The following is a 23,026-nucleotide window of genomic DNA, read 5'->3' as shown; positions in this document are numbered from 1 at the left end:
TTCATGAAATCACTTGATGTAAGATGTTCGCTTTAATGAAAAAAAAAACATTCATTAACGGAACATTTATAATGGACACGAAGAGATTCAATTAAATCAGTTATAGAGCGGGCATTATAAAAATTTCTTTACACATAAATCAAAATCGTCTCTAGCATACAGCAAAAGAAAGCCCCTCAATATGCAGGTTTGTCAAATTAGACTTGTTATCCAGAGTTATTAAACCCTGCCGCTGAGTTCCATGCGGTTTCCGCGAAATATTCTGCCTCGCACAGCCGCATTGTGGAATGATCTGTCCGCGGCGGTATTTCCAAACCGCGACGATTTAAGATTCTATAAGAAGCGAGCATATCATTTTCTCAAAGGCCAGCAACGCATCTGCGGTTTCTCTGGTATTATAGACGTCCATCGGTGTCGTTGAACACCGCGGTGTTCCCGCTGCGCGTTTGCCCCCTTATCATAAAAAAAAAATCCATAACAACTTTAATAGCAATCAGATAATAGCAACCGATCAAGCCGGGGTTCGACCCTCTCGGCCACCCTTGAATCGAAATGCTAAATGCGTAATGAGTGACAGCCCAAGCCGAGGTCCCCTCTCGGGGGCCCTTAAGCCCAGTCACTCTTAAACGAGGTTTAGCCTAAGTGCCATCTGCGCCCGGCCACCTCATGCCCGGTGAAGCTGTGCTGCCTCTTCAAGGCAAACAGTGACTAATCAGTAACAAAAAAAAACAACTTGTAAACAGACGACAGGTCTAGTTGGTCGTGGATTCCAGTAAGATTTATGTTGTCGCATTTATTGATAAATAATTCTTTGAGTGGAGAACATATGACTTAAGTAACCTTATAATATCCTTATTACTAATGACGTTGATGAGTGACGAAAATACGACCAAGTAGCATCATTAGACAGACCTATGACGTCACAAGCGCGTACGCTGTAAGCTAGTAAACAAAAGCTTATCTGTCGCATGGCGAAGATAGTTGGGTCATAATACGAGCGTAAACAATATATCGTCAATGTAATTGAATATTATTAATAGCTACTGCCACCGACTTAGTCTGTGCTGAATTAAAAAAAGAGTAAAATGTCACCTCATGTATTACTCGAGACTATAAGATGCGTTGAACAGTTGCGGAGTTACCGAGTAAATATATAAATACAACGTATAAATACGGGAACCGTAAACATTTCCGGGATCATAGGCAGCCTGTGCGTTCTGTGCTTAGCAAATTTCATCAAGATCTATGCTGTCGTTCTAAAGATAGCATCTAAAAAACAAACAATAAAAACATTCAAAAATGCACAAAAAAAACAATGATAATTCTTTTTTTTTTATAAAGAAAGTTTATGATAAGTTTTAAAATAGAAAAATATTTTTATTGTACCTAAAAATAAAGTTCATTTGCAATTCCACAAAAAAATCACGTAACTTTATGTGAACGTTTTAAAAAATTAAATTCAACAATATGTAAACTAATAGTGTAAACAAAGTTATGTGTAAACAAAGTTATGCAATCTATATATATATATATATATATATATATCTATATATATAAAAGAAAGTTGTGTTAGTTACACCATTTATAACTCAAGAACGGCTGAATCGATTTGACTGAAAATTGGTGGGCAGGTAGCTTAGAACCAGGAATAGGACATAGGATAATTTTTACCCCGTTTTCTTTTTTTTTTTTTATTCTGCGCGGACGGAGTCGCGGGAAAAAGCTAGTATTCTAATATAAAATGAAATCCTCTTGACAATTATTTAGAATTATGCAAAATCTAGGGAATTATAATTGCGTAGGCGCACCTTCCTTCGGTATTTCCCTGCGACACATTAGAACCTAGACTATACCTAGACTATAGAGACTTGAAAATACTTAGATCATTAATATGCAAGTGGCATGCTCACCATGCATGAAGGTAGGTCCGTATTAAGTATCAATGACTAAAAAATTTACGCGGCAATGTTTAACATTTTTGGACAAAAAACGTCACAATTTTTTCATTTTTTTTTTGTGTCTGAGTAGTCACTGTTTGCCTTGAGGAGGCATTTCACCGCGCTTGAGGTGGCTGGGCGCAGATGGTGCTTAGCCTAAACCTCGTTTACGTCACAATGAGATTTTGTTTTATTTTATACTAGCTGTCGCTCGCGACTCCATCCGCGTCCTATGAGCCGTTCTTGAGATACCTTCAAACAAACATCCATCTATCCATCCAAACATTCGCATTTATAATATTAGTAAGCGTTGCCGATCTTTGATAAAGGGGAATGCTCTCTTTAAATCAAGAACCAGAACCGATTGTTTTTTATTTTTGTATTAATTATGTTATTTTGTCTTTGGTATTGCATTTATAAAATATTTATATAACTTTCGAGAATTTTATATTCTGTCTTAAATAAAAAGTCCTTGGAAAAGACTTGGGAATGCAACAGATAAATAACAAATTTTCCAAACATTATCAATTTCTTAATATAACTATACGTACAACTTTTGACGTTAATGATTAACCGTTGGTTTCCGAGACCAAAATCTCTGTACGAAACATATCGTCATCCCTGTCATTATCTTTGAAAAAACAGAGGTAACAATATGTTTTAAAATTTTGGTATCAGAAATCCAAGGTAAGTATAATCTAGTTAATATCTGCGACTTCACTTCCAAGGTAATTAATTTTAAATTGATTTCTAATAGTTAGATTTAGTTTCATTAAAAAAAAATTGTCAATAATGGACAAAAACATATCTATACTAGTTGTCGCCCGCAACTCCGTCCACGCCGAATTAAAAAAAAAAAAAGCTTCATTAATAGTCTATGTATTTTTCCAGACTAAGTTCTACAACTGTATCAAATTTTATCAAGATCCATTGAACCGTTCCGAAGATACCCTCAAAGAAACATCCATCAATTCATTCATGCATCTAAACATTCGCATTTATAATATTAGTTAAATTAATAACTTAACTGTGGTAAAAAAAAAATATTTTCAGGAAGAAAAAGTAGGTTAAAAAATGTAGTATTTTCATATTAATTGTTAGAAAATGTATCTTTTACCTTTTTAACTTCCTACAATAATTTTGAACATATATTATTCGTTTCTGTGAACACTGATGCTTTGAATCTATGTCATTACTGAACTGACCTCTGTTAATGGACTGGCTATAAGGCGTAGTATTTTATGCCTATTTCATTTTCGCCATTTTTGTGCTGATGGTAGCGGTTTGTAGCGGTGTTGGGAACATCAACAGACGCGTTTAAATCGGAGCGAAGCAAAAACTGTCATTTTCAAGAAATAGCTTATCCATTTATAGAGATCGGTGCGTAACTGGTCTTCATGTAAAAGCTTGACCAGAAAAACATATAGACACACGTTCTTTTGTATGTATATATAGTATAAAACCTGTACAGCGTTCAGATAGTAATAAAAAATATTTACAAACAACATGATAGGTTTTCCTTTACTGCTTGCACTTGTACGTCATAACATTAACGTAATTCCAAAGTTTTTAACCTTTAATACTGATATTATAATTATAAATGATTTGCAAATTAAAGTTGAATTAAAAAAAACTTTTGAGCGGTTTAAACTCGCTAAACCAGGGATTTAGGGAACCCTAAAACAGGGATGACGATATGTTTTTATACAGAAATTTTGGCCTCGGAAACCCACGGTTAATCTTCTAATACATCTAAGCAAAGCTGAGACGTATTACTATCTATGTATAGAATAAAAATTTAAAAAGTCTGATCTAAGTTAATATTTAATTCTACTTTAATTTAGCTGTACTGTGAAAATGAATCAACGAATTAAATAATTTCATGATACTAATCTGGAAGAACCCATCACCAGATTTTTTTGCGAACCCCAAGTTATTTGAACATTACTCGAATTTAAAAAATTGTGCTTATTTAAACTTTATTACATTTATATTTAAGTCATTCTAATTTCTAAGACAACAAATTGTAAACGTAAAGTATCAAACAAATGACATTGAAAAAGTATCCCCAAAAAAAATAAGTCTTTTATTGACCATTATTGTCTTCTGTTAACCTCCTTTTATTAAAAATTGATTACTGTTATTATTTAACTGTTTGTCTCAACGTTTTTTATTCGAATCAAGCGAAAAGGAAGAAATTGTAACTTATACCGGACTTAAAAGTGCCGGTAATTCTACCCATATATCCCCTCCTAGTCTTACCTTCAAATCGATATGCTTGAAAGAATCCTTAATTCTTTAATTACGACATCCATAGACTATTTCTAGTAACTTCTAGGTTACTGACATCTGTTATGTATTTCGTTTCCACTCTACTTCAATGAGAGCTTCGTCAAAAGACGTCATTGGTGGCGCTTGACATCAATCCTGATTATTTACTATCATTAGGGAATCCACTCAGTTAATTAAAACGAATAACTGATAACAATTTGAATATAAAACATGCAGTGATAATTTAACTTCAGTTAAATATCGTTCGTGGTGTAGACACTAAAGAATTTATAGTTAACGATATTTTTTATTTAATAAATGGTGTTAACAGAAAAGAATTATTTTGAAATAACATTTTGTTTAATAATCTTAGTTAGTGTGGAGTGTCGTGTAGCTAAAAATACAGATGCAAAATATTTAACATCAGAATTAAATAACCTCAAAGAAGAAAACAAAGAAACAATACATCGTAACAATATAAGATTGAAACTTGAAATAAATTATCAAATAATAGACAATGATATTAGGTTACCAAATGGATCTAATTTTAATGAACTAGAAATTGATAAAGGAAACTTTGAAGCAGAAAAATCAACAATAATAACAGCATTTGAAGTAATGCCGAAAGTAAATGATGCACATATTAAACGAGTGAATCGTTCAATTGGAATCAAAGTTGGTTTATGTCCAACTGGTCTTGCACGACATGGACCAATTTGTATAATAGCTGCTAGTTGAAGCTAACTTTAGTTAGTAAACTAGAGTGAACATTTATTTACTAACTAGAGTGGACATCAACACCAACCCAAATTGGATTTTGGCCACCGGTAATAGTCACTAATTTTCGCTGTCAGAAGATTATAACGTCTTCAAAATAGGATTATTTGTGATGCAATATTTATTAAAGCAATAAAATTAACTTTGGAAATAAAGTGATTGTTATAATTACTTTACCTTACCTATATTTAGTTACTTATCAAAATTACGTATACAAAAAAAAAACTTGAGAGGTATCAAGGGACACCCGGATGGAACGAAGTTCCTTTCAATTAATTAGTGAAGGAACCAAGGTTTATTCTATGAATAAAAAACTTAAGTCTTCACAAGAAGTACATTTTATTTCTATGAATTTTCGTTATATATTGTCACGTCGTTGCCATGGTGAAGTAGCGCTCATTCGTCGTTAACATACTTACTATAGCAAAAAGTGTCGTGACAACTTTTCGTAAGAATTTTTTCCGTCTAGCCCCCTTTCACAACGCGCGATAAGGAACTTCGTTCCAAAAACATTTAATAACATTTACAAAACAGGTTTGAACCGCAGGCAGTATTCAAAAATGACATCAATTTCTTAGAACGTGTCCAAATTATGATTTTCGGGGTTGCATGCAGAAAATTCTTACCGTACTGTAAACACATTTTAAAAATAACATATCTAATTGCCTAAAAAAGTAACGGCTGTGGAAGCCCCACAGGTAATATGATCATTGAGCCTGGCACGAATAATTGTGACGTTCACCATCGTATCGTCATCGAATAAATTTGTATTAAAATTTGTCGGGTGTCAAGTACACAAATTTCATACTAATTTTGACCAAATTGACGATGATTATACGATGACGATTGTCACAAACATTCTCAGCCAACAGTGCTTTATTTTTATAAAATTTGTAAGCCAACTAGCGGTAACCCGCGACCATCTGTAATCTCCAGAACGGCTAGACCGATTTTGACTTGACATTGATGGGAAGGACTATCGCACGCGGGAGCAGTCCAAAAGATGTCCTATGTCCTAAAGGTACTATGTACCTTTTTCTTTAACTCACACCGAATAAAATATATTTCTCAGCCTTCCCCTTAATATGTAGCAGTAGTTTTTCTATGGTTTTTTTATAAACATTAACATGTCTGTTGCTAGGAAGACAGAAATTATGAAGACATCAAATCAAACCTGTTATTTATTATGGGTATTGCCCGTAACAGGTTACTGCATAAGAAGTTGGAAATCCCCGACACGGTGACGCTGACAGCGCGTGCCAGAGCCTTTTATTTTGTCAACAAACGTTTTTGTTTAATAATAATTAATTATATCGCAACCTTTTCAGATACTTGAATTCAGTTTTATTTATTTCTTTCCGCCCGCATCCAGGATACTCCAGCAACCTTGACCAGATCGTTGGTCCATCTTGCGGGATGCCTGCCCTAAAAAAATATTTGTTGAATATTTTAAACTTATAAATAAATCCGTTAACTAAGTAAAATAATTGATGGTTCATTAAATTATTTAACATCGTGCAACATATTCAACGCTGAATCATTATTTAATGATTTTTTTATAGATTATTCAATATTCTTTAAGTAATATTAAGCAAAAGATGCGTCAGACTGAATCAGTTGCGACTGTTTCAATCCCCTGCGTACAATTACGTCATAAGGAAACGGTTTGTAAAAATTATAGCCTAAGGTAGAAACGACGGTATAAAACACGTGGTAATAGTACATACTGCCTCAAACCAGTCCCAGTATCAGGACAGTGTAGACACGAAGTCGAAAATTGTTTTTCTAAACTAATATTTCGTGTCATGGCGGGAATGTATCTCAAATTCGCATTTTGTTTTGTGCTACTTGTGAGTTTGGAATGTCGTGTGATAAAAATAATAGACGATGAGGATTCAAATAATGATATCGTTGTCAAGATAATTTTAAAACATAATAAGAAAGAACATTCAAAAGTTAAAAAAGATAAAGAAGAGAAATTAAAAGAAGATCTTGATGAAGCAGATAAATTAAAAGCAGAAGCGAAGCTGGAAGAAATTATAGAAGAAATGAAAAATGAAATGAATAAAAAATCTCACAAAAATAAAGAAGATAGTCACGAAGAAGTAACAAATGCATCTGGTAATGATAATTTTGGATTATCTAAGAATGAATTACCTGATAATTTAGATGAATCAGAAGACGAACCAAGAGATTCTACTTCCGACAATTTGATTGACAAAGAACCTCAGTTAACAGAATACATCCCCAAGTTCAATTCTCGGAGTGGCATTCAAGTAGGTGTTTGTCCTTCAGGATTTATAAGAAGAGGACCAATTTGTTTACCAGCGGATAAATAAATAATATCTATAAATTTTAATTGAGAAGAAAGACTTATTTATTTATTTTTTTGTTGATATTAAATATACAAATTGTTGGTTATAATGTACTTTTATTATTTTAAATCCTTTTATAAGACCAGACATTTAACTTTAGATACTCTTGGTTGTTTGAGCCAAATTTTTTGAATATATTTCATTGTTATACGAAAGGTAATAGAGCAATGACCCAGATTTAAATCTAATTTTCTCAACCAAAGGTTCCATCCACTATCTATATATATATATAAAAGAAAGTCGTGTTAGTTACACTATTTATAACTCAAGAACGGCTGAATCGATTTGACTGAAAATTGGTGGACAGGTAGCTTAGAACCAGGAAACGGACATAGGATAATTTTTACCCCGTTTTCTATTTTTTATTCCGCGCGGACGGAGTCGCGGGTAAAAGCTAGTTTATTATACATTAAAATGAGTTTTATGATTTTTCTCAATTTTTTTAGTTTTTTTTTTAATACAAGTAGGTCACGCAACTTGAACTCTGCGTTAAATAATAAAAAAAATGTTATCAGACTCGTTGTGAAAATGTACAAAGAAAAATTTCAACAAATCTTACTTTATATGTTCACAAAATAGAAGTGGCTCATGAATTATTCCATCAAATATTTACGTTTATTAGATATTCGTCGGATAAATGTTGTACAACGAAAAACATGTTTCAAAGGGGTTGTCTTTTTTTTCGATGAATATTAAAAAAGCAGTGAACAATATTTCGTATCAAGATATTCAAGATTTTCATATTGAAATACACAATAATACAACTTGTATGATAAGAAGTTAGGTTATTCGTAAGCAGATTTCTATAAATGTTATCTTCAATTTCATTACCTTTACGTTGATATGAGCAATTTAATATTCTTGAAATATTGCATAATTTATTGAGTAGGCACTTAATCATGATTTAAAATCTTTTAATTTATTACGATTAACTCTTTTGATGACGTAATAAAGCTCTACCATAATAAATTAAATCTAACTTTCAGTAAAAATTTTACATTCTGTGTTATAAATACAGCACAAAAGACCTTCAATAAATGTAATATACCGCTACGTAAGTAGAGTAATCCAATGTTTCCGAAGTCATCGTTCTCAATTTGTCCTTCACTGTCATATTTGCCGATCTGAAATAGAAAAAGTCGCTTTTTTCGACATTAAACATTATTTAATAAAAGAAAAGGGGAGATTACATTTTTTTATAATTATTTTGTAAATAATATTTGCATTTCAACTAGCTCAGGGATCGCGAACCAATGGCACGCGACAAATTAATTTTACCACGACACTGCTCACAAAATTCGAAAAACGAAATCATTTTAAAGCGGTTATTAGATGAACTCTCCACTATGGATTATCCCCAATAACAATAAATATAAAATTATTTGACGCCACGTCTATGACAACATTAAACATTTATTTAGAAAAATAGCTCATTGATACGTAAAGGTTCACAATGTCTGAACTAACTAGTATTACGAATATAAAGATCTGTTTTATTGTAACATCGAATTAGATTATTCATTGAGCATAAGTACTTAAGTAATCATCTATATATATATAAATGAATCCCTATATCACTTGGTCACGCCATCACGCGTGTACGGCTCGACCGATTTCACTTTTTTTTGTTGTGTTTATTAGTCAGAAGAAGGTTCTTGTGACAGAAAAAAATTAAAAAATTGCGCGTAAAATTAGCCACGCGGAGGAAGTCGCGGGCGACGGCTAGTTATATTATAAGGATAATGTTTTTTTTAGTCAATGCTACTAATTGCTTTTCAACTACTTTTTTCCTTTTGCCACATTTTTATATGAAATATGTGCCTTGCGTGTGTTTTATGTGTGGTAATAATTCTTTTACTTATTTTTGTATTTTTTATTTTTTATAGTTATTTATACTTTTGTAAAATTTTATATATTAATATCGTACTTTAATAATAATATTTTAAGTAAAATATCTGAATTTACAATAAATTTGTTCATTTTTCGACAGTCCATTAACCTTTATCATCGTTCCATTATATTTATTAGACATTTTAAAAGCCTCTTGAAAGGAAATGTACGAAAATATTTTATCCGATTTTATCTTGGATATCAATAACCTAATATCTGTAGGTAAATAGCAAAATGGCACTGGAATAGTGATTATATAAAGTGTATGTATTTACCCTTAAATATGTATGAACTAAACTAATTCCAGTATAAATATTTTTTTATTTCTTTATCAAGATCACAGTTGGGAAACCTACGCATAATCCTAATTCAATAATCATACAACATAGATTGGTAAGTGGCAACTAGTAATGTTTAATATCAACGTGCCATAAAAAGGTCCACATATGTTTAAATTAAAGTGCAATTAAGCTGTCTTAAGTTTTTTATGGTTAGGCATAATCTTACTAAGAATATAAATGCGAATGTTTAGAAGGATGGATGGATGTTTGTTTGAAGGTATCTCCGGAACGGCTCAACGGATCTTGATGAAAATTGACTCAGATGTACAACATCGTCTGGAAGAACACATAGGCTACTTATGACGTTTTTTTTAATTCCGCACAGACGGAGTCTCGGGCGACAACTAGTATATAATAATTCTGAGAAGATTATTAACATAGAGAAAAATAAATATATTTTAATAATAATACATTTTAATGATAATTATCAACAAATTCTGACAGAAAAACATTATACATAAGTGATTTTATTATGTAAAAATACAACGTCCTTTATTGGTTACAATTATACCATAGTTTCATTCAAACAAATTGACCCTCTTCTAATAAATCCTGAAGGACATGAACCAACAATAAACGTAGCACGACTATCTAAACTTGGTATCACTTCACTTTTAGGCACAATTGTATCATTTTCTTCTTCAAAAAAGTAATCCGGTAATTCGTTTGGTTTTCTAAAAAAATTTAGATTTTTTTCTATCATCTCAGTGAATTTTTTCTCATCAAGTGATTTATCTGGTCTTCTGTGCTCTGTGTCTTCTAGTTCTTTTGATTGTATAGCTTCGTTTATATTTAGTTTAAATTCTTCATTTAATATCCTAATAATCTTAATTTCAATATCACTTAAATCACTTTCATCAATCATTTTAATAAAATAACATTTAATATGCACTAATAACATTAAAAATAATATTAGATTAAAATATTTTCCAAGTATTGACGCCATATTTATAATAATTTTAATATTAATATGCGTGTGAATCTGTACGATGCTACTTCCAACTGACAGTAAATGTGGTTGTTACTTTGGTTTTATATAAACGAGTTTGTGTTAATGTTATGTGTAATATTTTTCCGGTTTTGTTGGTACTTAGAATACATTGTACATATATTCATCCTTATCATTATCTCTGAAAAAAAGAAAATTAACTCAAGTGATGCGAGCCAGTGCCGGGTGTCTATTTACCACCTTATAAAAAAAATATTTAAAGAGATCGTGGGGGATAATATTTTTATACAAATACTAGGCGACACCGTCCGCGCGCAGTTAAAAAAAAAAGAAAAATAGATGTTGGCCGATTCTCAGACCTACTGAATATGCTCACAAAATTTCATGAGAATCGGTCAAGCCGTTTCGGAGGAGTACGGGAACGAAAACTGTGACACGAGAATTTTATATATTAGATTTTTAACAGTGAAAACCTAAGGTAAAGAAGTGCATGCCACAAATAAGGACGTACATCAAAGATGCGTATTTTTTGTACCATTCATAACGTAACCTATTGAATGCTACAAACTAAGTATCAAAAGCACTAACCTGTACTCTGGTGGAGTACCCGCTTAATTAGCGTAATTAATACCGGGTCGTACTGAGAACGCCCTCTACCGTGTTCTCTTATTAACAGAAAATAGACAGGCATCTTCTTATTCATGTCACCTGAATAGTATCTATGTTTAAGTGGGATGTAAAAAGAAAACAACTTTCCTATGATTAATAATAAGTGGCCTTTAAATTATTTCTGAACTACGTCAACTTTCATCAAAATACGTTTTTATATATTTTAGGCAAAAAAGCAAGCGGCCACCTAAATTCGCCGAATTGGCGAAGCGACCGTTCCTTTGTCATCTATATATATAAAAGAAGACTTTCTTTGTGTTTTCTTTCGTGTTAGTTACACTATTTATAACTCAAGAACGGCTGAATCGATTTGACTGAAAATTGGTGGGCAGGTAGCTTAGAACCAGGAAACGGACATAGGATATTTTTTACACCGTTTTCTATTTTTTATTCCGCGCGGACGGAGTCGCGGGTAAAAGCTAGTTGAAATAATAAAAAGAAATACATCGAAATATATAATTTACTAATTAAGAATGGATAAATTAACTATTAGTAATTGAAATCGTATATTCACTGATGCGATGATTCATTAACTAAAATTATTCAAGCTCAGTTCCATTACCAACTGATTCATCAATGATTTCAGCGGTAAAATGTTATCTGTCATATTGTAGTCGGGCTATATGACGTGGTATTTTGTGCCTTTTTGATTTTCGCCATTTTGTCGCTGACAGCAGCATTGGTTAGAATTACAAATAATAATAAGAGATGTGATTAATTATCAGACATCAACAGACGCGTTAAGTCGGAACGAAGAAAAATACTTGAGAGGTGTCAAGGAACACCCGGATGGAACGAAGTTCCTTTCGATTAGTTAGTGAAGGAACCAATGTTTATTCTATGAACTAGCTTTTACCCGCGACTCCGTCCGCGCGGAATAAAAAATAGAAAACGGGGTAAAAAATATCCTATGTCCTTTTCCTGGTTCTAAGCTACCTGCCCACCAATTTTCAGTCAAATCGATTCAGCCGTTCTTGAGTTATAAATAGTGTAACTAACACGACTTTCTTTTATATATATAGATAAAAAACTTAAGTCTTCACAAGAAATACATTTTATTTCTATGAATTTTCGTTATATATTGTCACGTCGTTGCCATGGTGAAGTAGCGCTCATTAGTCGTTAACATACTATAGCAAAAAGTGTCGTGACAACTTTTCGTAAGAATTTTTTCCGTCTAGCCCCCTTTCACAACGCGCGATAAGGAACTTCGTTCCAAAAAGCTGCAATATACAAGCATTGACCTATCTATTTGTGTAAATCATTTATTGTATCAGGTTTCAGTAGTATAAATACTGATAGGTAAAGTCTTACATGGCGATTATTTAGATCAATAAGCGAGATAAGAACAAGAGCGTAGCAAAATGCGGTCTAATTTCCGTCACAGACTACGCCATTATTCATCGGAAATTAAGATAGCGTAGCGCCCGTAGCGCCAAGGTCGACGTTTTAATTAAAACGGCTTTAATATTTATTACAATGTTTCCCTCTAATAAATAAAACAGGACTTAAACTTTGGTAAACTAAAAAAAAATTTTTAGATTCTATAATTTAAAATGGGCAATTTTGCAAACGGTAATCCAATATGCCTTACTACAACACTAAGGATTAACTAACAAAAAAACAAATATCACCTAACCCAACTATAACTCTGGAAAAAAAAAACATTAATTGAATTAAACCTCAATATTTAAAATCGATTCAACTTTTATGACTACGGGTCTAAAATCTTATAAGGGATAAAAATAATACAATGACTTTATTGTCAACAATTTTTTTAATATGATATTATTTTAAACAGCATAATATTAAATATGAGTAATATTTAACAATATAAAAAATCTCTAATAAAAATAAAAGTACGACAGCGAGTTGATGATATACGGAATTCGATCGTCTTTGTGTTTATCATTTTATTCTTCTATTTTTTATCTTTTTATTGATTCAATGGCCAGCAATATAAGCCAATTCGTTTATACCCGTATGGGCATATTCCGGACACAAATCCACTCCTTGGCTTTAAACTAGGCAATCCGTCGTTTCTTTCTTCACTATGAGATTTCTCAATATCTTTGTTACTTTCATCTTCAAATAAATTATCAGGTAATTCATTTACAAAGTTATTAATAAAACTTGCAATATTTTCGCCGCGTTTTTCATTTGGTTTCTCTTCATTAGTTCCGTCTTTTATTTCTCTTCTTCCAACATCTTTGACATAATTCGTTTTATGTTTGATAATAATTTCTATATTTACATCGTCTGATAAATTATCTATTTTAATTACATTACATTTAAAACCGACTATTAATACTACAAAAATAAGTAAATAACTAGCTGAAGCCATTTTAACTATAGTATGTTTAAGAGAGCAATAGTGCAGACGACTTTGATATAGTCGACGTTATGGTCAATGGTTTGTGAAGCTAGGAATTTATACTAAGAATTTGCGGTAAAAGATTTGTTATTACATACCTCTTACGCAATTTGATAAAGACGGACGTAACTTCTGAATCACAGCGTAATTCATACTCGTTCTTTTCCTTTATTCAACAAAATATAGGGAAGTTAGGAATATAAACAAATTTATTGTGTAAGTTTTTTACGTTTTCGTACCTATTGCCTTGCATTATTAGTTCATGTAGCTGTCCCTAGGGTCAGTTGGAACTTATAAACAAAGGAATGGCTGATCATCTCCCTGTCATTTTCCCACTCACGTAGGAAAAGGTTTTATAATCCTTAAAGTTTTGGCTTAATTTTTTAAGGCTGGCCACCTGCCTGTCACCAACCCAAACAAAGTAATGGCTATCATCTATTAATCCCATGTTAGCAAAACAGACTTTTGTATTAGGTAAATTAAGTTTTTTTGAACAGCAGCGATTGCTTTCTTTAACATCGCTTATGTGTTCAATCTAATCGATTCTATATAGTTCATCTACATCTCTGGATATAAAATAATATCAATAGTGTATTCCTTATATTCATTGTGGTCCTAAACACATTAGCTGTGGTAGTGATTTTCCTATTCTTTCCGTTCCAGCGATACCAGGCGTTATAGACCTGGTAATAAACTATCATTGTGGAGGTACAAGGTTAATTAGACCTTGTAATGTTTAAAAAACTTAAATATTTTTCGCACTCAACGTGTTAAATGTCTAAATTTTGACTTAGCTGATTAAAAACTCATAAATGTAATGTAACTTTGTATGGTCCAGACTTATTTTGTATTATTTTTCTCTGACGGAGGTTAAGGTAAGTCTTTTGTAATCCCAGACCATACTTTATTAGTCAAATGACGCAAACAGGTTTTGTCATAACTTTCCTTAATTAGCAAAACATTGTAAGTTACTGTATAAGGAAATAATTATTGCATACAGGGTTTGGATGCATTTATTTTAATAGATAGCTAATTTGGATTATTCAGTTGAAAAATTGTTTTTATGCCTGTACTTAAAAAAAATCAGAAGAATTTGAATTTAGAATTACACCTAGTTATCGTAGTTGTAATTTTATTTTCCGGAGTTACAACATTTATTACAATCTGAACAGACGCCATGTACTTGTTTATATTCAAAAGCTTTGATTTAACTTTTTTATCCCAAACAATAATAATAGCAATTGTGCTATTACTAAACTTATTGCTTATAACATTAACATTATTACGATTACTAAATTTTACTTATAGAAAATATTTTTGCATCGTAAAAGTAGAAAAAATAATTCAGGTAGATTTACTCATCTTTTACTTGATCGCGCTTGGTCTGGATTATCTTACAGTGCAAGTTATAAGTTGAAATTTTATTATTAAATTTGATATTTTTTAATACAAATTCAAAAGAAAAGAAGGGTTGTCTTTGTATCTGATAGAGTTAGAGTTAAACACTTCGTATTATTACTTTTTCTATTTGCTCTTTTTCTACACTAAGTTTCTTTGTGGTTACTTATTATATTATACTTGGTTATAAAAAAAAATATAAATTAAGAGAACATTAGCAATCTGTCGTACTATCGTCGCTTGAAGACTTCAAACAAATAATTAGATCTGTACACATATGGAGGAAGATTATTATGGTCTTTACATCTTATGACTTGTACCACACACGGTTAATACCTTTTTCGAGCTTTCGATGCGAAGCACGCACGGACTCTAGCTTTGTGAGAATGCCTAGTAAAGCGCACGTGATCCAAGTGCTGCCATCTCTCTACTTACACATTACATGTAAACCTTTTGTTATTCAAGTTCATACCTTACTTATACTTCAGATACAATCCTAATGATGTCACTTGAACAATTGTGTCGATTACAGCCGTGCCATCTTCACTTTTATTTTCATTTCATTTATATTTAACTAGCTTTTACCCGCGACTCCGTCCGCGCGGAATAAAAAATAGAAAATGGAGAAAAATTATCCTATGTCCTTTTCCTGGTTCTAAGGTAGCTGCTCACCAATTTTCAGTCAAACCGATTCATCCGTTCTTGAGTTATATATAGTGTAACTAACACGACTTTCTTTTATATATATAGATAGATTCTGGATTCCTTGTAATATATGCATTTTGGCAGAATTTTCACCTTTTTTTTGTCATCTTTATTTCTCTTACATAAACAATCTCCACGAAGGTTTTGCTGATTTATTTTTAATACAAATCATTAAGTCTGTTTTTTTTTAATCTTTTAAGCGATTAATAGTCACGTCTGTTATAAAATCTGGGGCATTTCAAAAACCGGTCATATTTTACTAGTTAATCAATTTAACAAGGTATAAAGCACAAGTTTGGCCGTGTGCTTAACTGGAAAATTTTCTACCGTGTAATATGTTATCAATGCCTTGCATTCACGAGTTCATTGGGATTAATTAAGCCTTTGTACGGAACTATGAACTTTAGAAACTGATTATACTAAATATAGCGCAAAACTATGATAAGAAATGGATTGGTTTTTTTTAATTTACTGTTTTATTGATTATTAGCTGTCGCCCGCGACTCCGTCCGCGCGGAATTAAAAAAGACGTAATAAGTAGCCTATGTGTTCTTCCAGACTATATTCTACATCCGTACCAAACTTCAAACAAACATCCATCCATCCATCTAAACATTCGCGTCTATAATATTAGTAATATTGAACGTATTAAATGTACCAATTTCAGATAAATCTGTCAACAGGAAATGTAATTCCATTATTTCCTGTAATCCTGTATTTCACCCAAATAAAACATGGGCATGCTACAACCGTTTAATAACAGCACATGAAGATTTGTAGAATAAAAAATAAAGGTCACAAACAATACCAGTTTTAATCCCCACCTCTGAGAAGTGGAAAAATCTTCTTTCTGTGTCATCCCCTCATCTAAAAATTTAAAGTAGATAACGCAATACAAATGCAGACGTTTATGAGCAAACGTCATTCCGCTATTTTGGTGAATTCCTAAGCAACTCGTGGCGTTCCTTTTGTCATAAAAAACAATAAGATTCTATTGTATAAAGGACTAGCTTTTACCCGCGACTCCGTCCGCGCGGAATAAAAAAATGCACACATAAAAAAACTCCTATGTCCGTCTCCTAGTTCTAAGCTACCTCCCAATAAATTTTCAGCTAAATCAGTTCGACCGATCTTGAGTTATAAATAGTGTAACTAACACGACTTTCTTTTATATATAGAGATTCAAGAGTACGAGTAGGAATTTCAAATATGTACCTTTGATCTGACTCATTCGTTAGAATTATATGTTTGCAGATTAGTTTCTTTGTGACTTTGAGACATATTGCCATCTCTTTCGCTCTCTTTGAAAATCCCTGAGTCCCACGAATTAATCGTAACAACCGAATGACACATTTTTTTTCTTACAGCTACGGATTTCGTATGACCTGAATGACTAAAATCTAGTTTAGTCATTCAGGTCATTGTATTCATATGAATATTACTGGAACTTAATTATTCATCCAAATGGGTTCAGAACTGGCACTACGTATTTAATCTGATGAGAAAAAAAATGTTTTTTTTTTATTTTATTTATTTGGTAGATAGTCCAGTGATCCAAATAATTATAATTTTAAGTAACAATTATCAGATGACTCATTAAAATATTTAAATGAAACAAATTCTGAAATCTTGCAATCTCTTTGTAGAGCACAAGGTTTATTTAATATTTATGATTCTTGGTGTAATTGGAGCTGTCACCAGCAGCGGTTGTTACGTCGCCCGGTTGATATTTGCCGACAGACGCCAATCCGTTAGCCTGGACAAGTAATTAAGATATTAAAACAATGACAGTTTGTTGACGAAGGCACAATTGCAGTCATTTTTCCAATTCTGACAAGGGAATGCTATCGCAATGTGTCTGCAACCTTTTAACCATATTGGCCACTTAATATTACTAATATTATAAACTAGCTTTTACCCGCGACTCCGTCCGCGCGGAATAAAAAATAGAAAACGGGGTAAAAATTATCCTATGTCCGTTTCCTGGTTCTAAGCTAACTGCCCATCAATTTTCAGTTAAATCGATTCAGTCGTTCTTGAGTTATAAATAGTGTAACTAACACGACTTTCTTTTATATATATAGATGAGAAATCTAGATGGAAGGATGTTTGTTAGAAGGCATCTTCAGAACGGCTCAACGGATCTCGATAAAATTTGGCATTAATGTAGAACATAGTCTGGTAGAAAACATAGGCTACTAATCATTTTTTTATCCCGAGATACGGAGTCGCAGGTTACAGCTAACATAAAAAGGAAAGGTTTTACTAGACACTGCCCCAATTCGCAAAGGGAAATGCAAATCTGTTAACTGAATTTGGCAGTATTCCCTGCATAATTTGATTTTAATAAATTTTCTTACTTTAGCTCTCTTTAGCAGTTCTATCTGAGCTTTCTTAATATTCTCGTCTTTTCCTGCCCAAGTCTTCCATACAGAAGCCTGCAACGCTCGTCCATAGCTAAAAGTAAGCGCCCATGGTTTCTTCAGCTGGACATTATTTATGGCATTCAGATTGACAGTCGCTTCTTCTTCAGATTGACCGCCGGAGAGGAATACTATGCCTAGAAGATATACAGTTACTATGAGTATAAGTGCCAATAGAGTAATGGTAGGGAAACATTGTTTTTTTTTTTTTAAATAAAGATCTTTGAAATCTTTCGAAACAAATTTTTAGGGACTAAAACACATCAATTATTTTTTTTATCTTTTTGTACAATATAATAGCTGAATTACTTCTTCTTCTTCACTTAATAATAGAGGTGTTAAACCCACGAATTTTTTTTTAAATATAAAATTGCTTAAAGTAAAAAAGCAAGTCCAATCGGACCTGGATAAGCTAGTGTACAAAAGACCGTGATATTGTTCAGATCAGTCAGTCAGTTATTTTTAATGTATCAGTGTAAAATGTGTACCGCAGAGACTGCAATTTACTAAAAGCATCGTTTTTTATTCATAATACACTTGAATGCTATTTGATTAATTTAAAAGTTAATGCAGCGTAACTTAGACAATAACTAAATCATGTTTTTAATCTAGGAAATACAAAAAAAAAACATTCAAGCAAAGCTCTCTAAGTCGAATACTTCCATTCATCTTGCTCACCGAAACCGGAGCATACCTTTTGTCCCACCCTGTATTTTAACACTAGCACTCGCGAGTTTAATAGTGACTCAAGCAGTCCTCTCATACGACGCCCATGGACATCCACAACACCAAAAGAACTGCAGATACATTGCCGGCTTTTGAGTAAGAGATATCGCTCGCTTCTTAAAGGACCCTAAGTCAATACGGTTTGCAAATAATCTTAACCTGGAACTGCTGCTGGTACTCCTCTAAGCAAAGCTGTGACGGTGGCTGTTGCTATCTCTTCTGGGGTGTTCCTCTTCGGGCACGCTTGTCCGGGAGTTACCTGTAATTATTTAAATAAAATTATTATTTAAGAACCATAGTATATTATTAAGTGGGTGGTTGTCATTGGGCCGATCGAATCCATACAGTCAATAGATCCAATTTGGAAAACTAGATTCTCATAGTGAAACAAATATTAAATAAAAATAAAAAAAAATGTATTTATTTCAAGTAAATCTTTACAATTAAGTTGCCGGGGCTTCCCAAAAAGTAGTCAAGAGACACTTGTGTAGGGAATGCCTATGAATGTGTCTAATATTTGTATAAACTAAAAAAAATTGTATGAAAGCTTTTTTTTGTAAAATATTAAGTATTTTTAAAGGTTACTTTTGTACAAAAAAAAATAAACAATTTACAAATATAATTACCATATTCGGTTTTATCAATGTTCCCTCCAAAAACACGTGATGGTCGTTCAATGATTTGTACACCGCTGCTAGTACCACTTCTGTTACCTTCTGTGTTCTCACAATATCATGGTCTCCTTTAAAAGTAAATTTAAATTATTGACAAACAAAGACAATTACTAAGATTGCGATTTAGTCACGAGGAATAGAGTGCGCCTGATAAAAAATATTGACCTTTGAACTAAATATCCAATAGAAATATTTGCTAAGAAATAAAATTTATTGTGTAAGTATTACACGGATCTTTTAAAGTTTTCAGTACTATTATTGGTTCCACAAAGCGACGGACAGCACAGGAACTCTGTTGTGCCTTTGTAAACTAATGGGAAGCAAAATAAAAAATAAAAATAACATTAAAATTATCATTCACTTACCATCTAAAAGAACATCAGGTTCGACAATAGGAACTAGGCCCTGACTCTGACAGATTGACGCATAGCGAGCGAGAATCTGCGCAGTGTCTTGTATTGCCTGCACTGAAGGTGTATGTTCGGAAATTTTTAGTGGACAACGCCATTTAGCGAAGCGACATCCCTGCTTCTTGTATACAGCACAACGCTGTGCAAGATCATCGAGACCTGGAGAAGTTATTCGTCTGAATATGCTATAATTAGCTAATTTAAATATCTACCAAAGTTATTAACCTTCGCGACAAGTACAAGACATTCTTTGGGTAATATTATTAAAACGCCTGTAGATTTTTAATTGCAAATATTCATAAATAGATAAGGCCAGTGAGATTAAATATAAAACTTTTATTCCTTATATGAAAATGATAATTGAAATTTCAGATATTTGTTTTTCTTACATCCACATTATTTATTTAAATATGCAATAAGCATTAGAAGTCTGAAAAAAATGATAACAGAACACTTGTATTTCTGGTACATACCTTGAGTTGTTACTTCATCTTCAGACAAATAAAGCGGCACTACATCTTTATCCACTTTGATTCCAGGTATGATGTTCTTTTTTTTTAATAAATCAATAAACGATGTCCCATCGTCGGTTTTCTGGTAAACTGTTTCATCGAATAAAATTACTGCTGATATATTTTCTGATAACATCTGAAATATGCAAAGAAAAACTATTGTCTATATATATATATATATATAAGAAAGTCGTGTTAGTTACACTATTCATAACTCAAGATCGGTCGAACTCATTTAGCTGAAAATTGATGGGGAGGTAGCTTAGAACTAGGAGACGGACATAGGAACTTTTTTATCATGTGTGCATTTTTTTATTCCGCGCGGACGGAGTCGCGGGTAAAAGCTAGTATTTTATATATTTCTCAAATGGAACTAAAGACATGCAAATATGTTTTAAACTTGTTTCAACAATGGAAACCTACAGTAATATTGTTATATCCCTTATCTATATTCTACTCGTCCCATATTTTACGCATTATCGTATATCATCTTTACCGACGCAGCGTCTAATATTAAGGAAAGTTATCTCTTATTTTCTGACTGCAATATACTAGATATATCCTTATTTAACGAGGGTTCAAATTAATTCTTAGAGGGGACATAAACAAAGCTTATGAGGTCCTAGTCTTTAATCTATATATATAAAAGAAAGTCGTGTTAGTTACACCATTTATAACTCAAGAACGGCTGAATCGATTTGACTGAAAATTGGTGGGCAGGTAGCTTAGAACCAGGAAACGGACATAGGATAATTTTTCGGATTTTTTGACGGAGTCGCGGATAAAGCTAGTATGTTATTAAATTGTCTAAATAACATCTAGAATATTTTTTGTCCACAACATCCGCATCAAAAGAGGATCTGTAGATATTTTGCCGTTGTTATGTTTATTTTGTATTTTATCATGAGTTTCCACAACTGAAATAGATGTATATCATATTTTCATCTCTTTTGTCTTCAAAGTTAATGATAAGGATAATTACATTTTTATTGATGTTTCGAAATTCAAAATTTATGTTTATAACTAGGTTATACGTACATCAGTAGTGAAAAGAAGCTGCCTATACCTTCTGCGGTTATTTTCCGTATTTTCTAAACCCACAGACGCCAAGAGTTTTCCGATTCCCTCTGAAAAAAAGCTTTATTTGAAATGGTTACAATACATATATATATGTGTTAAATAAATTTAAGACTTGGGGTAATTTTCGACTTAATGTGAAACTCGTAATGTGTTTAAAAAAAAACTTACCGTTAGATTCGTCTACAGCCAGGATACCTTTACCAGGAACGACTATTGCTTCTGCTGTCTTCTTTAGCTCCTCTTGGAGACTTGCATCCGGGTATGAGAAATATCCAGACATTCTGTAAACATTCAGAACTAAATGTCAGCTACATAAGTATTATTAGTGTGAAATGACTCCTTTTTTAGCTTAAGCCTAATCTAAGTAAAGTTTACAAGTTTGGAAAGAACCTAAATAATGTATATTTTAAAGTAATAAACCAATCATGGCTTATTCTCCGATAATGTAAGCAAATTTTTGTCGCTTAAAAGGCACAATGTTGGTTGTTTTTTTCCATATATACATACTAGCTGTCTCCCGCGACTCCGTTCGCGCGGAATAAAGAAACACTTAATAAGTAGTCTTTATATTCTTCCAGACCGTGTTCTGCATCTGTACCAAATTTCATTAAGATCTGTTCAGTTATTCCCGAGATACCTTCAAACAAACATCCATCCATCAATCCAAACATTCACATCTTATTAATATAATTAATGCGAATGTTCAGATGGATGGATGTTTGCTTCAAGGTATCTCCAAAACGGCCCAACGGATTTCGATGATATTTGGCTTAGATGGAGAACACGATCTGAAAGAATACAAAGACTACTTGTTAAGTTTTTTTTTATCCGCGCTGACGAAGTCGCGGACGATAGCTAGTTTATAATATTAGTAAGATATCATTCGTTCGGCTATAAAAAGGAAACTTACCTTACTTTTTAGTTTATTGTTGCCCAAAATTTACAATTGCTCTACTAATCACGACTGCTCCGCAATTCACTAAACACGTAACTGATTATATAATATGACCATTATAAAACACAAACTTGATAACAAATATTCAATGAGATAATTATTTTTACAATATACAGGATGTTGTAATTTATATTCAATTAAAGTTGAGTAAAATTCACTCGAAACAGATGAGATTAAATTTTTTAAGAGAAAGTGTAGGCATATTTTTGTATTTAGAAGATCCGCCTGAGTTCCTAAGAATAAAGAAGATGATAATTATTAGCTGGCTATCGTAGTAATAATACGAATGAAAGCTTATTTTTCAATAAACAACTCAGAGTGTTGAACATTGATGGATCAATAAAATATGAATTACTTAAGTGATAGCAATTGTCGGCGTTTGGCTTATTTAGACAATTGAAACCACTATATGCTCAATTAAAAATTATAGACAGCATAGAAATATTATTACACTCCACTACTTTAGCGGAGTCTGTGTTGGCTGTGTCTAAAAGATGACTTATTTAACTGTCATATCACGGGTTTATGAAACCAAAATGCCCTTTTAAACATAATAGTAT

At 32.4% G+C, this 23,026-nt stretch overlaps 1 protein-coding gene across 2 annotated transcripts; it reads right to left on the bottom strand.

Moving 5' to 3' along the window:
* Nucleotides 1-17,330: 17,330 nt before the first annotated feature.
* On the bottom strand, nucleotides 17,331-22,517 carry LOC106714498 (fructose-bisphosphate aldolase). 2 transcript variants are annotated; one of them, XM_045683105.1, is made up of 9 exons: nucleotides 22,427-22,517; nucleotides 21,680-21,792; nucleotides 21,470-21,558; nucleotides 20,393-20,567; nucleotides 19,875-20,078; nucleotides 19,462-19,577; nucleotides 18,995-19,094; nucleotides 18,047-18,246; nucleotides 17,331-17,442 (listed from the first exon to the last, which is right to left on the bottom strand). In XM_045683105.1, the coding sequence occupies exons 2-9, from the start codon at nucleotides 21,789-21,791 to the stop codon at nucleotides 17,347-17,349; spliced, it is 1,092 nt and encodes a 363-aa protein (XP_045539061.1). In that variant the 5' UTR covers nucleotide 21,792; nucleotides 22,427-22,517; the 3' UTR covers nucleotides 17,331-17,346. The 2 variants fall into 2 exon arrangements, with proteins under 2 accessions (XP_045539061.1, XP_045539060.1); XM_045683104.1 differs by having other exon boundaries at nucleotides 22,422-22,515.
* Between the last annotated feature and the right edge of the window lie 509 nt (nucleotides 22,518-23,026).

This window comes from Papilio machaon, chromosome 21 (assembly GCF_912999745.1).
Source record: "Papilio machaon chromosome 21, ilPapMach1.1, whole genome shotgun sequence".
NCBI classification, from domain to species: domain Eukaryota; kingdom Metazoa; phylum Arthropoda; class Insecta; order Lepidoptera; family Papilionidae; genus Papilio; species Papilio machaon.
The sequence above is the reverse complement of the archived record's forward strand: the minus strand, read 5'-3'. Positions and strand labels throughout refer to the sequence as shown.

Coding starts and splice junctions, on each gene's coding strand:
- LOC106714498 (XM_045683105.1), bottom strand. CDS start 21,791: ATGTCTGGATATTTCTCATACCCGGATGCAAGTCTCCAAGAGGAGCTA. Junction 20,568..21,469: donor AGCTTCTTTTCACTACTGAT/GTACGTATAACC, acceptor TGCATATTTCAG/ATGTTATCAGAAAATATATC. Junction 19,095..19,461: donor CATTGATAAAACCGAATATG/GTAATTATATTT, acceptor AAATAATTACAG/GTAACTCCCGGACAAGCGTG.